The sequence below is a fragment of the Mobula birostris genome, chromosome 1 (genome assembly GCF_030028105.1).
Source record: "Mobula birostris isolate sMobBir1 chromosome 1, sMobBir1.hap1, whole genome shotgun sequence".
Classification (NCBI taxonomy): Eukaryota; Metazoa; Chordata; class Chondrichthyes; order Myliobatiformes; family Myliobatidae; genus Mobula; species Mobula birostris.
In genome coordinates this window covers 174,103,731-174,119,667 of record NC_092370.1, presented here as the reverse complement: position 1 = coordinate 174,119,667, position 15,937 = coordinate 174,103,731, and the positions used below count along the sequence as shown (strand labels likewise).

The window sequence follows — 15,937 nt, the reverse complement described above, 5'->3', positions numbered from 1 at the left end:
GACAGGCTGGTGTAAAATGTGCTCATCAATCAGGCTATTGAGTACAAAAAGCGTGGCATTATGTTACAACACACATAAAAGTTGCTGGCGAATGCAGCAGGCCAGGCAGCATCTCTAGGAAGAGGTGCAGTCGACGTTTCAGGCAGAGACCCTTTGTCAGAACTAACTGAAGGAAGAGTGAGTAAGGGCTGAGAGGAAGATGGAGCCTCTGAGGGCCCAGGAGCTGACGGTGGGATCTGAGGGAGACGGAGTTGCAGAGTATTGGTGGGGGAAGGGGAGACGGGAGTCACAATAGCAGCACATAAAGACCCGGCCTGGAGTTCAAGGCTGGAGTCGCAGTTGGTGGTTGCGCAATCACTTTGAATGTCTCTTACTCACTCTTCCTTCAGTTAGTCCTGACGAAGGGTCTCGGCCTGAAACGTCGACTGCACCTCTTCCTAGAGATGTTGCCTGGCCTGCTGCGTTCACCAGCAACTTTTATGTGTGTTGCTTGAATTTCCAGCATCTGCAGAATTCCTGTTGTTGGCATTATGTTACAGTTGTTTAAATCGTTGGTGAGGACACACTTAGAGTACTGTATAGTTTTCACTGCCCTATTATACAAAAGATGTAGTTACACTGGAAAGAGTGCAGAAAAGATTTACAAGGATGTTGCAAGAACATTTTTGTTACATTGTTACAAGAATGTTACTGGAAGACTTCAGTTATAGGGAGAGATTGCAGTCAGAAATTACAATCAGTGGAATGAGTTAAAGTGTAGCAGGGGGCCAAATTCAAAAAGAGTGATGAGTACAGGACTGAAGGTGTTATATCTGAATGCACACAGTATACAGAATAAGATAGGTGATCTTGTAGCACAGTTAGAGATTGGCAGGTATGATTTTGTGGCATCACTGAGTCGTGGCTAAAAGAAGATCATAGTTGGAAGCTTAATATCCAAGAATACACATTGTATCAAAAAGATAGACAGGTAGACAGAGGGGGTGGGGTGGCTCTGTTGATTAAAAAAAAAATGAAATCAAATCCTTAGAAGGAAGTGACATAGGATCGGAAGATGTAGAATCCTCGTGGGTAGAGTTAAGAAACTGCAATGGTAAAAAGACTCTGATGGGAGTTATGTACAGGCCTCCAAACAGTAGCCAGGATATGAGCTACAAATTACACTGGGAGACAGAAAAGCCGTATAATAAGGACAATGTTATGATAGTTGTAGGGGATTTCAATATGCAGATAGATTGGGAAAATGAGCTTGGTGCTGGAGCCCAAGGGAGGGAACTCGTAGAATCCCTATGAGATGGCTTTTCAGAGTATCTTGTGGTTGACATCAAAAGGAGAATGGTAATTCTGTATTGGGCGTTACGTAATGACCCAGATTTGATTACAGAGTTTAAGGTAAAGGAACCCTTAGGAGACAGCGATTATAATATGATAGAATTCATGCTGCTGTTTGAGAAGGAGAAGCTAAAATGAGTTGTATCATTATTACAATAGAGTAAATGGAAATACCAAGGTATGAGAGAAGAGCTGGTCAAAGCTGATCCAAAGGGGACACTGGCAGGAATGTCAGCACAACAGCAATAGCAGGAAATTCTGGCAGCAAGTCAGAGGGTGCAGGAAAGATACTGTACATTCCAAAGATGAAAAAGCATTGTAAAGGGAGGATACGGAAACTGTGGGTGACAAGGGAAGTTAAAGACAGCATAAAAGCAGAAGAGAGGGCATATAATATAGCAAAGATTAGTGGGAAGGTAGAGGATTGGGAAAATTTTAAAAGCCATAAAAAGAGAAAAGATTAAATATGAAGGTAAGCTAGCCAATAATATAAAAGAGGATACAAGAAGTTTTTTTCAGATACATAAAGAGTAAAAGAGAGATGAGAGTGGAAATCACAGCACTGGAAATGACAGTGGAGAGGTAGTAATTAGGAAAAAAAAAGGTAGACAGACTTAAGTATTTTGTGTCAGTCTTTACTGTGGAAGACCACTAGCAAAATGTCAGAAATATGAGTGTCAGGGGGCAGAAGTGAGTGTCATTGCTATTACTAAGGAGAAGATGCTTGGAAAGCTGAAAAGTCTGAAGGCAGGTAAGTCACATGGACCAGATAGACTGCACCCCAGGGGTCTGAAAGAGGTAGCTGAAAGAGATTATGGAGGCAATAGTAATAGTTTTACCAAAAGTCATGAGATTCTGGAATGGTTCTGGAGGACTGAAATATTGCAAATGTCACTCCACTTTTTAAAGAAGGGAGGGAGGCAAAACAAAGGAAATTATAGGACAGTTTCCAATATGGTTGGAAAGATGTTGGGACTATTATTAAGGATGAGGTTTTGGGGTACTTGGAGGCACGTGATAAAATAAGTCAAAATCAGCATGGTTTCCTTAAGGGGAGATCTTGCCTGACAAATATATTGGAATTACTTGAGGAAATAACAGGCAGGATAGACAAAGGAGAGTTAATGGATGCCTTTTATTTGGATTTTCAGAAGGCCTTTGACAAGGTGCCGCACATGAGGCTGCTTAACAAGAACCCATGGTACTACAAGAAAGATACTAGCATGGATAGAAGAATGGCTGACTGGCAAGAGGAAAAGAGCGGGAATAAAGGGGGCATTTCCTGGTTGGCTGCTGGTGACTAGTCGTGTTCACAGGGATCAGTGCTGAGACTGCTTCTTTTCACATTATATGTCAATGATTTGGATGAAGGAAGTGATGGCTTTTTGGCCAGGTTTGCAGACAATATGAAGATAGGTAGAGGGCAGATAGTGTTGAGAATACTGGGAGTTTGCAGAGCAGTGGTCCCCAACCGCTGGGCCACGAACTGGTACTGGGCCGCGAGGAAACAATATGATTTGGCGATATGAAGTGATATGAGTCAGCTGCCCCTTTCCTCATTCCCTGTCACACACTGTTGAAGTTGAATGTCCCCCCACCCCCCTGGTCCGCAAGAATATTGTCAACATTAAACTGGTCCGCGGTGCAAAAAAGGTTAGGGACTCCTGTTGCAGAAGGATGTAGACAGATTGGGAGAATGGGCAAAGAAGTGGCACATAGAATATATGAAGAGAAGTGCACAGTCATGCACTTTGGTAGTGGAATATTTTCTAAATGGAGAGAAAATTCAGAAACCAGAGCTGCAATTAGAATTCATTCACTAAAGGTTAATATGCAGATTGAGTCAATGGTAAGATAGGCAAATACATTGTTAGTATTCATTTTGAGTGGACCAGAATATAAAAGCAAGGATGTAATGCAGAGGCTTTATAAGGCATTGGTTAGACAACATTTGGAGTATTGAGAGTAGTTTTGGCCCATTATCGAAGAAAGGATGTGCTGGCATTGAAGAGGGTCCAGAGGAGGTTCACAAGAATGATCCCAAAAATGGTAACATACGAGGAGTGTTTGATGACTCTGGGCCTGTACTCCCCGGGGCTTCGTAGAATGAAAGGGTATCTGATTGAAACCTATTGAATGTTGACAGACCTAGATAGAGGGTACAGTCTTAAAATAGAGGGACATCCATTTAGAACAGAGAGGAGGAAAAACTTCTTTAGCCATAGAAGGTAAATCTCTGGAATTCATTGCCACAGACAGCTGTGCAACCAAGTCATTGGGTATATTTAAGGTGGAGGTTGATAGGTTCTTGATTAATCAGGACATCAAAGATTATGGGGAGAAAGCAGGAGGTTGAGAAGGATAATAAATCCATCACAATGGGATGTTGGAGCAGACTCGATGGGTCGAATTACCTAATTACACTCCTTATGGTAATAAACCCTTCCCCAGGCAGGAAAGACCAGAGTTGAGGGGCAAGGATTTAGGGTGGGAGGGGAAAGATTTAAAATGGACCTGTGGAGCAAATTGACACAGAGCGGTGAGGACATGGAATGAATAACTATAGGATGTGGTTGAGGCAGTTACAATAGCATCATTAAAGAGGCACTTGGATAAGTACATGTGGGAGATAGGTGCAATGCAGGAAATTAGGACAAGCTGAGTGCACACCATGGTGGAATGGACTCTATGTTCTGAAGGAGCTGTATCCATGAGTATTGGTCTATGACTGTAACTATCAGCTCAATGAAAGATACCCTCGTCTGCCTGAAACACAGTGGTCATGTAGAACCTGGTTATGCCTGACTTAAAGACTCCAAGTGAGTGCATCTAATCTCAGTTACCTATTGAAGCTGTATGCACTCACTACAATGGAGCATGACCACAGTTTAAGGGCCAACAAATAACTAGCTGGAGGAATTTACCAAGTCGATCAGTGTCTGTTTGGGGAAAGGGAACTGTGGACATTTCAGGTCGAAACCCTGCATCAGATTCCAGCATCTGCTGTCTCGTGTCTACATTTCAAGACCCTCCTTTTAACACACACTGTAATCAGTGTCAAAATTCAAGGGTTATATTTCAATGATGCTAAGCGCTTGGAATAACATGACTGTGTTGAAAACATTAACTTAATTAGTTTGTTTTCTGGACATCTGAAATGTTTATGAACTACATTTTGAAATTAATTAGGTTTCATTAATGCTGTGATTTCCTGCTCCTCCACAAGGGTCCTGCTGGCACAAGACCATCGGAAAGTTGTTCATGAGGATCTGGACGGACATGGCACATTGCATGTTACTGTAAATGTTCATGACATTAATGTGCCAGATACACCAAGGAACTGGAATGAACACAGACCGTAGAACTTTCCCACTAATGCCTGAACAATATTGCTTCTTCGTTTCTTTGAAATTTGATTGCATCATTTAGAAAATTGTGATGCACTGCAATTCAATTTCTAGGCCTACATCTACCCAGTATATCATGATTGGGAAGAAGGTACCCTTTTTCCAACTTGTATTATTCCCCAATATCTTGATAAGAGTCAGAGCACCACCAACTCCATTGTGTGTTGAAGCTCTCCAACAGAGTAGGATTATTAATTCCACACAATGTCATCAGTCGGACCTCATGGACATTTAAAGCCAGTTTATAATCCCAGTGAGTGGGTGAACAATTCAACTCGCTGTGAATTCTTCAGTGACAACAAAAGATACATAGAATGTCACAGAAGACTATATTACTGCAAACACTTGCCTTTCACAGGCCAGTTCTACCTGTGGAAAGTTTTCTAAGACTTTGATTTTACTTAAAATCCAAAAACAAAATCAAAGAAATGTTCGGACACCATAACCACAAGAGGCTCTGCAGATGCTGGAAATCTTGAGCAACACAGAATTCTGAAGGAACTGTGCAAGTCAGGCAGCACCTATGGAGAGGAATAAACATTCAACTTTTTGGGTGAGACCCTTTATCAAGAAAAGAAAGGAAGAGCGTAGAAGCCAGAATAAGAAGGTAGGGGGAGGAGAAGGTGTACAAGCTAATCTGTGATGGGCAAGACCAGGTGAGGGGGAAGGTGGGTGGGTGGGAGGAAGGGGGAATGAAGTAACAAACTGGAAGGGGATAGGTAGAAGAGGAATGGAAGAGAGGAGGGAGGGCAGATAAATTATCTGAAGTTGATGAAATCAATGTTAATGCCAGTAGTTACCCAGTCAGAACGTGAGATGTTGCTCCTGCAACCTGAGTTTGGCATCATCATGGCAGCAAAGGGGGCCATGGACAGACATGTCAGAATGGGAATGGGAAGTTGAATTGAAATGGATGGCCACCGAGAAATCCTCTATTTTACGGCAGGTAGAGTTTTCCTTTCATAATCTGATTACATACTGACTATCAAAGACAAGACAGATTTTGGTGTTTTGCACAAGAACCTTCTTCAAATTTAACATAGTTAAATTTTCAGTTCTCTGCTTCCCACATGATGATAGCCTCTGAAAACCACCAACCCAAGTGCATCAAGCACTTGCCACAGAAGCAGAAGGTACCCATGTTGGGAGGGACTCTGTCTGCTGACTTCCACATGGTAGGTTATGCATAACCCTAGGTTTAATGGATCTTAGAGCTGTTCAAGCCATGCTGATCAGGTACAGAGCCTTTGGGTAGTAGCAGTTAAACGGGATAAGGAGCGATCTTGTGCACTCATTCACGTGTGCAGTTCTCCCTACGACATCAAAGTGCTTTGAGTTCCTTTCACAAATGAAAGACATACTGGTAGAATAATTAGAAATTTCCCCTTAACGTCACTGAATGATAAATGAATCAAAAAGTTAGTGAGCATGTTGCAGAGGACAAGTGTCAGGAAAATAAGAGGAGGTTGAATGGGTGAATGCTGGACTCGATGTGTAAAATGGCTTCATTGTGTGTCATAATGTTTATACTTATGTTCAATGAATGTAGATAGGGTAGTGTCCTCTATTATCCTCTCTCTTCTCCCCACAACAACGTTGGTAGGCAGAGAGCCCTTGGGGGAGAAACCATTGCACCACTAGAACTAGTGTTGTGGAAGAAGCACTTGAGTGACATCATCCAACGAGACTATGGATAAGTAACTAAATGAATGCATATCTTCCTCATCCTGGGCAGACATGTTAATATTTGATTCTGTCTTTATTGAAATCTCTGCTTATGAAATATATATGTACCAGGCACAAACCATTCCACTCCGCAGCTCTGTGGGTGTACAGCGCACATAAAATGCTAATAAGAGCTTAGTGTTTTTACATCATGGAGTTTAAGCTGTCATCGTGTATTTATTATGCCTCTGATGATTCAAGATATGGATTCTGAAGAGAATATCTCATGATTCTCTACTAATGCAGATTTCTTTTAATGATACATCAACTGTTTCACATCCATAAACCATCACGATTTGAATGCAAACAACCCCCTTTATATTATGCCGCAAATCAACTGTGTTGTTGAAAATTGCTGTCGCTTTTGAGGTGAATCTGAAAAATAACTTTCAATTACACACACACACTCACTCCACTTACATTAATACACAGAGCACATGTTTTGTTGGAAAGTAAACATACAGGCTGAGTTTATAAGGAACAATACTGTGAAAGCATGCACAATTTTTTTGTTTCAAAGCAAAAATAATCAGTGAATGCTGCAACAGAGCACATCATTTCTCAAGGCTGGGGTGTGTAGGCAAGGTGCTGCACAATGGAATTAGTCAGTGCCATCATGGGTACCAGCCTCCATAGTATCCAAGACATCTTCAAGGAGCCGTGTCCTAGGAAGGCGGCGTCCATCATTAAGGACCCCACCACCCAAGACATGCCTTCTCCTCATTGTTATCATTGGGAAGGAGGTTCAGAAGCCTGAAGGCACACACTCAGCGATTGAGGAACAGCTTCTTCCCTTCTGCCATCTGATTTCTAAATGGACATTGAACCCATGAACACTACCTCATTACTTTTAATTTGTTACTTTTTAACTTATTTAATATATATATATATATATATATATTTACTGTAATTCAATTTTTTCTTTATACTTATTGATCATGTATTTCATTGTACTGCTGCGGTAAAGTTAACAAATTTCATGACATATGCCGGTGATAGTAAACCTGGTTCAGATTCAGATTCTGAAGTAAGGGGCTTTATCCAGTTAGTGCATTGAAGCACCAGCTATAAACTTCTACCTACCTGTCCTTATGGCTCCTGTGGCTTGGTATCTATTTCTGACTGATTACATATCCATCAAGTGCCGTGGAATATTTTCCCTTGCTAGAAGCTATCAAATCAGTCTGAGCTGTTATAGCATTATAGGGTTGTGGATAGATGTCAAATTTAATACCTGCTCTTTATTTCTACTGCAAAGAACCACTGAAATGACAGGTGATAAATAGTATCCTGGACAATATACCAACTAATGCAATTATCAGAATAATTTTGTTCAATTCCAGTGTCTCCTTCATGGCAAACTTTTGTTAAAGTTCAATGCATAATTTAACTGCAATGTGATAGAGTCATGTGGCACAAGAAGAGACTGATTGCCTCCTTTTGCTTGTGTCTAGCATGGTTGGTGGAGATGTACAATGACCCACAGTGCCTAACAAGCTGTTCGAAGAGGTATACATGGGTCTGATTAAATTCTTTCTTAACCACAGATCCATACAGGATTTGTATTCCTTTTGCTCACTGCAGGAAAGTTGGACGGACATCAGCAAGGGACACTGAACATAACAAGTGATTGAGCAGTGCACTCTAATTGCTACAAACATTCCAATAAGAGTTACTTATAGATGACAGACCAGAACAGTTATAGATTTGCAATGATGATAAAAATATATTAGAAGTCAATCATGATGAACTGCCTCATTGGCTAGTGTATTGGAAATTCAATTATTTTTACATGGAGGTGAAAAGGTGCATTCATAGTAATACAATTTATCAACTGGATGAATTACGCATAAATTAAGCACAGCTTTGATGGTTATTTAATTAAAATGTCAAATGCCTCTTTTGGCATGGACAGACATATGAAGGGAGGGATATGGACCATGTACAGGAAGATGGGACTTTGCCTGTGCTCTGTTGTTCTACGTTCCATGATATGTGCACATTCACCAGAGGGACTGAAGCAGCTCACCACCATCTTTTCAAGCCCATTGGGGATGGAAACTAATGCCGACTTTGCTGGTGATGCTTGGATCCCAAAGAATTAATCAATAGAAACAAAAGTAAACTCATTAAATCCAAGAAACTGTCACTTCAGTTGCTGGTCCAATCCTGACAATATTTTTTTCTCTCTCCCTCTCTCTCATTATCAAAAGTTAACCAATGACAGTGTTTACATGAAGCATTTAGAACTGAAATGGAGAATTACAATTCTCTCCTTCTGATCTCAACAGATATACGTAGATACTCCGTAAATATTAAATCTTTTTGTGAGCTTACAGTACAAGAGTGCAACAGCCCTACATTTCTGGATTATACTGAAGCTTAAGCGTCCTGAAAAATACAGAATCTTCCTGGGAAAAATGGAATTACCAAACATCAAGTGATCCTTGGCTGTTCTCCTGGCTGCTGCATACTTCACAGCAGTATCTCATTTTCCGTTCACTGAAGGAATCAATAAGGCTGCAGCAAACCGGAAAATTATCTCTGTGTTTCTTTCCATACCTTCACTGTTACTTCCTGCTGAAGTGACTCTCTAACTGGTCTGACGTCAGGTTCCTAACCAAATGGTTCAACCACCACTCAACAGAAGGTGAATTTTTTGTGAACTTAATCACAGCTATTCGACACCTCATCTCTTTTGGATACAAAAGTTAGATTGAGCCAGCAACCAGTAGAAATTCAGAAGCATCTTCATTAGGCCAGCATGTTTCCTTCATTGTTGCCACCTACCGCATAGCATCCATTCTATAGGCTCTGTGTAAAGCAGAGATGATGCAGTGTACAAACTGGAACAAAATAAAGACAAGACGACTTGATTTTATTTTCATAATATTCATAAACTCTGGTTGTACTGAAGTCATTTCGAGCCATGAATCTACTTTGAATTGTTCAGCCACAACTTCCACCTGCTATTCACAGTTTTTAACTTGTTGTTTTACTTCTTTTTCTTCTTTCTTGCTCAGTAACCTGCCTCTTTATACTATTAACCAGGTGGCTCCATAAACAATGGGATCACCGCAAAACTACAGTTATACTCGATTTTCCCTATCTATTCCACTTTTATTTTGTCGCCACTTTATACACTGCATCATCTTCAACCATTCTGCAACTTAAAGCCAACATGCTTCCCGATTTTCCCAGTTCTCATTAAGGCCCTGAACTCTGAAATGTGAACCATGCTTCACTCGCTACAGATAACCGCTGGCCTGTTGAATGTTCCCAGCATTTTCTAATTTTATTTCATTTACCTGTTAAATGTGGTCACTGCATATTGTACAAAGCACAGGAACAAACTTGCATCCAACAAACTCCCACAACCAGCAACTATAGGATGATGAGTATATAATTAGTTCTTTTATTGAAACTGATTCAAGGAGAAATATTGGCCAGGATCCTGGGGATAACTCACATGCCTTTCTTCAAAATCTTTTGGTGGATTCTTTTATCTTCAGCCAAGAGCTGGTATTATTCCAGTACCAGCAGTGTGCAGCAATCCTTGAACGTCAGGGTGAGGAATGAAGAAATACGGATTGGAACCATTAACAAAAACATATGCATAATGATTTCGGAAAGATAATGTAGGGGAAGCATAGCCAAATTTTGCAGTGCTTGCTGACACGAATTATCTTCTACCAAGATGTGCAACCTTAGTTGAACCTTGAGTTTATTGCCAATGGGCAAAAGGACACAAGTAATTCAAGATGCTTCTCTGCTATCACTCAGCTGTAACTCCAAAACTGAAGAAATCACTCACAAAACGTTCTCTTACCTGACCAATGGCCCGAGCTGGTACCAGATCTATCTGTGCAGGTTTCACTGACTGGTTTGAAGACAGTCTCCCAACCCCCAGTGGAGTAACGCCAGTTCTGGGATTCCAGGATGAGAGTGCGCTGTGTTCCGTATGCAATCATGAAACAGTAGACGACATGGTGAAGCTGACAGCCATAGCCACAACCCTTGTTGATGTTACACACCAGCTTCTTGGCTTTACTGCAGTCCTTGGGATTCTGGGAATGGAAGAGGAAAAACAGTAATTTAACAGCTGGAATTCTGAATTAAACAAAGCAAAGCAGTGCAGATTTCCCTCCTCGCACAGCAAGGTGAAATGCCTTTCATTATGTTCAATAAAATGTCATTATGAAAAAAAAATGCCAATCTCAAGAGCACTGGGGGACAAAGATTTACAGAAGGAAACATTAGGCAGGTGATCAACAATGAATAATTCTTAACTGTTCTGTAAAATTTAAGCATACAAAAAATGTAAGGAACAAGCCTTATAGTCCTCTGAGGCTGCAATTCCATTATGGGTGTGTGCTGAGCATGTCATTCAATCACTAATCACATCAAGTAGATGTGTGCAGATGTATTATGAAGGGGTTTAACATGCCCCTCCAAAGGAAACCAAATTTCAAATTCCACCCAGGTTTCTTCCATCAAGACCAATATATCCAATTTTACTTTCCTTCCCTGTTCCCTTACCCTCTGGTTCCCTTGCTGTGCAAAGTATTCCGGAATTGAATGAATAAAATTTAGGAGAAGAGGAAAAAGGTGGAAAAGTTTGCAGAGCAAACTGCAAACTTCATTTCCACAGCAGCTCAAGGCTGAACCAGCAATAATGGATCTGACAGAACTCAGTATATACAAGAGGCAAGAATTGGAGGAAAGCACAATTCTCAAAGGGTCAGAGGTCTGGACAAAGTTAGATGAAGAGGAAGGGTTGAGATTTGAATGAGAGCAAAAGGCTCTGCACATTTTATTCTTTACACTTAAACAAATCAGTCAAAACCTTTCATTGTTAAAATAAACCACATTGGAGATACAGTAGCACAGAGGTACCTGAAACCAGATAGATAGATATCTATATCTCTCTCTCTATATATATCTCTCTCTCTCTCTATATATATATATATATATCTCGTGCTCTCTCTCTCTCTATATATATATATATATATATATATATATATATCTCTCTCTCTCTCTATATATATATATATATATATATATATATATATATATATATATATATATATATATAACCAGATAGATAGATATAGAGATATATATCATTAGCTCAAAGCTACAGGTCTGGGTCTGGTTGCAGAAAGTAAGTCAGTGCTAGATTTAATATATGATATATAGACATATATGTAACTTGAATCCTTCAATATTGCACAATTCACTTTCTTTCTGTTATGCAACTCTCACTGAAGTGGAAGCTGAGTAGCCAGGAAGGGGCTACTTCCAGTATTTTATAGAATACTTCTCAATGTGATATTATGGATAAAAACTGCTTTATTACAGATATTGCTTGAAATATTAACAATTTGACATACAACCAAAAAAATCATCAAGAGTAAAGAAATAGAGAATTTAAAAAGGTGCTTTATTTTTCTCAAATTAGTCAATTCATGAGGATAAAATTAGCATGGATTGAACATAAGGAAGCAAATGACACTATTTGATGACTTTATTAACAGAGATGCTGTTGGTGACACCACAAACACTAGCAATCCTGCAGATGCTGGAAATCCAAAACGACACTCACAAAGTGCTGGAGGAACTCAGCAGGTCGGGCAACATCTATGGAGAAGAGTAAACAGTCGGTGTTCTGGGCCCTGACCCCTTTTCAGGAGCGTGAAAGATGAGGCCACCCTCAGGGTGGAGGAGCAACACTTTATATTCCATCTTGGTACCCTCCAGCCTGATGGTGAGAGTATCGATTTCTCCTTCTGGTGACCAAATTCCTCTCCCCCACCATCCCATTCCACACTTTGACCTTTCACTTCTCACTGCTCCATTACCTCCCCTTGGGCCTCCTCCTTCTTCCCTTTTTCCTATGGTCTACTTTCCTCTCCTATCAGATTCTTTCTTCTCCAGCCCTTGACCTTTTCAACCCACCTGACTTCACTTATCACCTTCCAGCTAGCCTCTTTCCCCTCCTCCATCTTTTTATTTTGGCATCTTCCCCCTTCCTTCTCAGATCCGAAGAAATGCCTCGGCCCAAAACATCGACTGTTCACTCTTTCCCATCAATTTTACCTGACCTGCTGAGCTCCTGAGTGACACCACAAGCCCAAACAAGCAAAATATTAAGTAAATTGAAATATTTGGAAGAATAAAGCTATTCAGACTTAAATAAACCAATGAATAAAGTAAAAACTCAATTCATAAAATCAAAATGAAACGGCACTCACCTTAAGGGCTTGATTTTTCCACGTATTTGATTTTAAAAATAGTTTACCCCAAAACTAAAAATTCCTGATTCTCAAATGGAGGAATTCTCCAAGAAAGTAACTATCAATGCTTAGCAATGGAATTAATGCTCATGGAGTTATTGAGGGGAAGGGTAAAATGTGTCATTTTATCTTCCATTGATGGTATACAGAACCTGGCTTTCCAATCCACTGAAGTCATTAGATTATAACAGTTAGCCACCAAATTATTAGTTTTATACCAGAATATATTTCATTAAATGGTTTTCCATTTATCATTCACCTTAAGTCTGTTCCTGACGTCAATTCCAACAGATTTTAAACATTTCTATCATTAAAAGTAGCAAATCCCTCTTCTTGCTAACCTTGAGTAATGCTACACGTGTCATTAACAAATAAAGATAGGTCCTATGTCTCTAAAGCAGAGAGTAAATTCAGTTTGTTGCCATTGGATTAATTATCCTCCAACCTCTTCCTCTGCTTGACCTGAAAAATACACTGGCTTTGTCTCCTCACATACATTAAAGGAAGTCATGGATCTCCTTTTACACAGTTACTCCAAAAGAATAACAAACTTTTCAGTTCACTTTCTATTAGTCTTTCACTTGTCAAAATGTGTTGATACAAGAAGACAGAGTTTAACTAACTCAGCTATAGAACATCAGTGACATTAGGTTACACGTCATTGTACCCGCATAAATCACCATGCACAACAGCAGCGATCTGGTTAGATCGGGCTTCAAGAGGAAATGTCTGATATTCTGTTGGTATGTTTCTTGGTGAACAGTGAAATGAATAAAACCATGGACACAAAAGTTATTTCACTTATGGAGCCGGATTAGAAGGAACAACTTCTGGGCTCAACAAACACTGCATTGGATCATTTTGTATAAATGTTCTCATACATTTCTTTTCAAGGAAACAACTGATGCTTTTACAAACACAGAAAGAGGAACACTATTAAACAATAGTTTAAAAAGGCATTCTGTACACTTATTTATTGAAATTCTGACAACAATAAGACTTGCATATATATGGTAGTTTACCGAGCCTCAGGGTATTAAAGATCTAGTGATCATAATTCTAGAAGTTTCAAGATAACTATGGAGAAGGAGAGGACTTGTTGAGATTCTATATTGGAGAATGGTCAATTTTGATGGCATCAGAAAAACTCTGCTAGATGTAGATGCAAAAGGATAGCTAGGGACAAAATGCATTCGCTTGAACATTAGTGTAGTCATCTAGCATTGGAGCTGAAACAAATGGAGAATATCTTAAAATCTTTTTTGCATCTGTATTTACTTGGGAAATGGACAGAGAGACTATAGAACTGAAGCAAAACAGTAGTGAGGTCATGACTGTATCCAGATTACAAAAGAGAAGGTGCTTCTTCTTTTGACGCAAATTATGATGGATAGGTCCCTAGGACCTGACAAAGTGTTCCCTCAGACCATGTTGGAGGCTAGGACAGAAATTGCAGGGACTGTTACAGTCCTTAGCCATGGATGAGGAGCTGGAGGACTAGAGGATAGCTAATGTTGTTCTGTTGTTCAAGAAAGACTCCAACAAAAAGCTGGGAATTTATAGAGCAGTGAGCCTGTCAGTAAGTGGGTGAATTATTGGAAAGTATTCTAAGGGACAAGATATGTAAATATCTTGATAGACGCAGCCTAATTAAGGATAGTCAACATGGTTTTATGTATGGTAGGTCACGCCTAACAAAACTTAGAGTTTTTTGAGGAGGTCACCAGGAAAGTTGATGAAGGAAATCCTGTGGAAGTTGTCTACATGGATTTTAGCAAGGCCTTTGACAAGGTCCTACATGGCAAGCTGGTCGAGAAGGTTCAGTTGCTTGGCATTCAGGATGAAGTGGTAAATTAGACTCAATATTGGTCTAGCAAGAAAAGGTAGTAGATGACTCTCCCTGACTGGAGTCCTGTGACTAATGATGTGCCACAGGGATTGGTGCTGGGTCCATTGTTGTTTGTCATCAATATCAATGATTTGGATAATAACATGGTAAACTGGATCAGCAAATTTGTGGATGACACCCAGACTGGGGGACAGCAATGAAGACCATCAAAGCTTGCAACAGGATTTGGACTAGCTGGAGAAATGGGCTGAAAAATAACAGATGGGATTTAATGCAGACAAGTGAGAGGTGTGGCACTTTTGGAGAATGAACCAGGATAGGATATAACATATACAATGAACAATAGGGCAAATTTATCACATCCCCTGCGTTCCAGTTGGCACGTGGCCAAGTGGATAAGGCGTTTGTCTAGTGATCTGAAGGTTGCTAGTTTGAGCCTTGGCTGAGGCAGCGTGTTGTGTCCTTGAGCAAGGCACTTAACCACACATTGCTCTGCGACGACACCGGTGCCAAGCTGTATGGGTCCTAATGCTGTTGTCCTTTGGACAACATCGGTGGCGTGGAGGGGGGAGACTTGCAGCATGGGCAACTGCCGGTCTTCCATACAACCTTGCCCAGGCCTGCGCCCTGGAAACCTTCCAAGGTGCAAATCCATGGTCTCACGAGACTAACAGATGCCTATAAACATTCCAGGGCAAAACATCCTAGGGGTGTGGTGGAACAAAGGGATCTGGGAATACAGATCCATAATTTCTTGAAAGTGAAGTCACAGTTGATGGGGTCATAAGGAGAACTTAGGGCACATTTTGTTGTTGTTCAGTCAAGTCCGACTCTTCATGACCTCATGGACCATAGGGTTTTCATGGCAAGATATGGAAGTAGATTGGCAGGCCTTTCTTCCGTGCAGATACTGCTGCTGCCGCCCAGGTTCAACTCAGACCATCTGCCTTGAAGTCCAGTGCTGATGCCACTACACCACCAACTGGACCTATCGCACCTTGGCCTTCATAAATCAGAGTATTGAGTACAGGAATTAGGATTTTTTATTAAAGTTGTATAAGACTTTGGTGAAATCACATTTGGAGTACTGCGTGCAGTTCTGGTCACCTACCTACGGGAAATACATCAATAATATTGAAAGAGGACAAAAAAAAATTTACAAGGATGTTGCCTGGACTTGAGGACCTGAGTTATAGGAAATAGTTGAATAGGTTAGAATGTTTTGCCCTGGAGTGTAGGAGATGTGATAGAAGTATACAGAATTATGAAGGGTATAGACAGGGTAAATGCAAGTAGACTTTTTCCACTGAGGTTGGCCGAGACTAGAA

At 40.4% G+C, this 15,937-nt stretch overlaps 1 protein-coding gene across 17 annotated transcripts in view; it reads right to left on the bottom strand.

Moving 5' to 3' along the window:
• Positions 1 to 15,937, bottom strand: part of LOC140201702 (alpha-(1,6)-fucosyltransferase) — an 889,182-nt gene that overhangs the window by 72,525 nt on the left and 800,720 nt on the right. For all 17 annotated transcript variants that reach the window (XM_072266344.1, XM_072266353.1, XM_072266324.1 and 14 more), the window contains one exon: positions 10,294 to 10,531. In XM_072266344.1, coding sequence (XP_072122445.1) covers positions 10,294 to 10,531 — 238 coding nt within the window. The remainder of the gene's footprint in view (positions 1 to 10,293; positions 10,532 to 15,937) is intronic.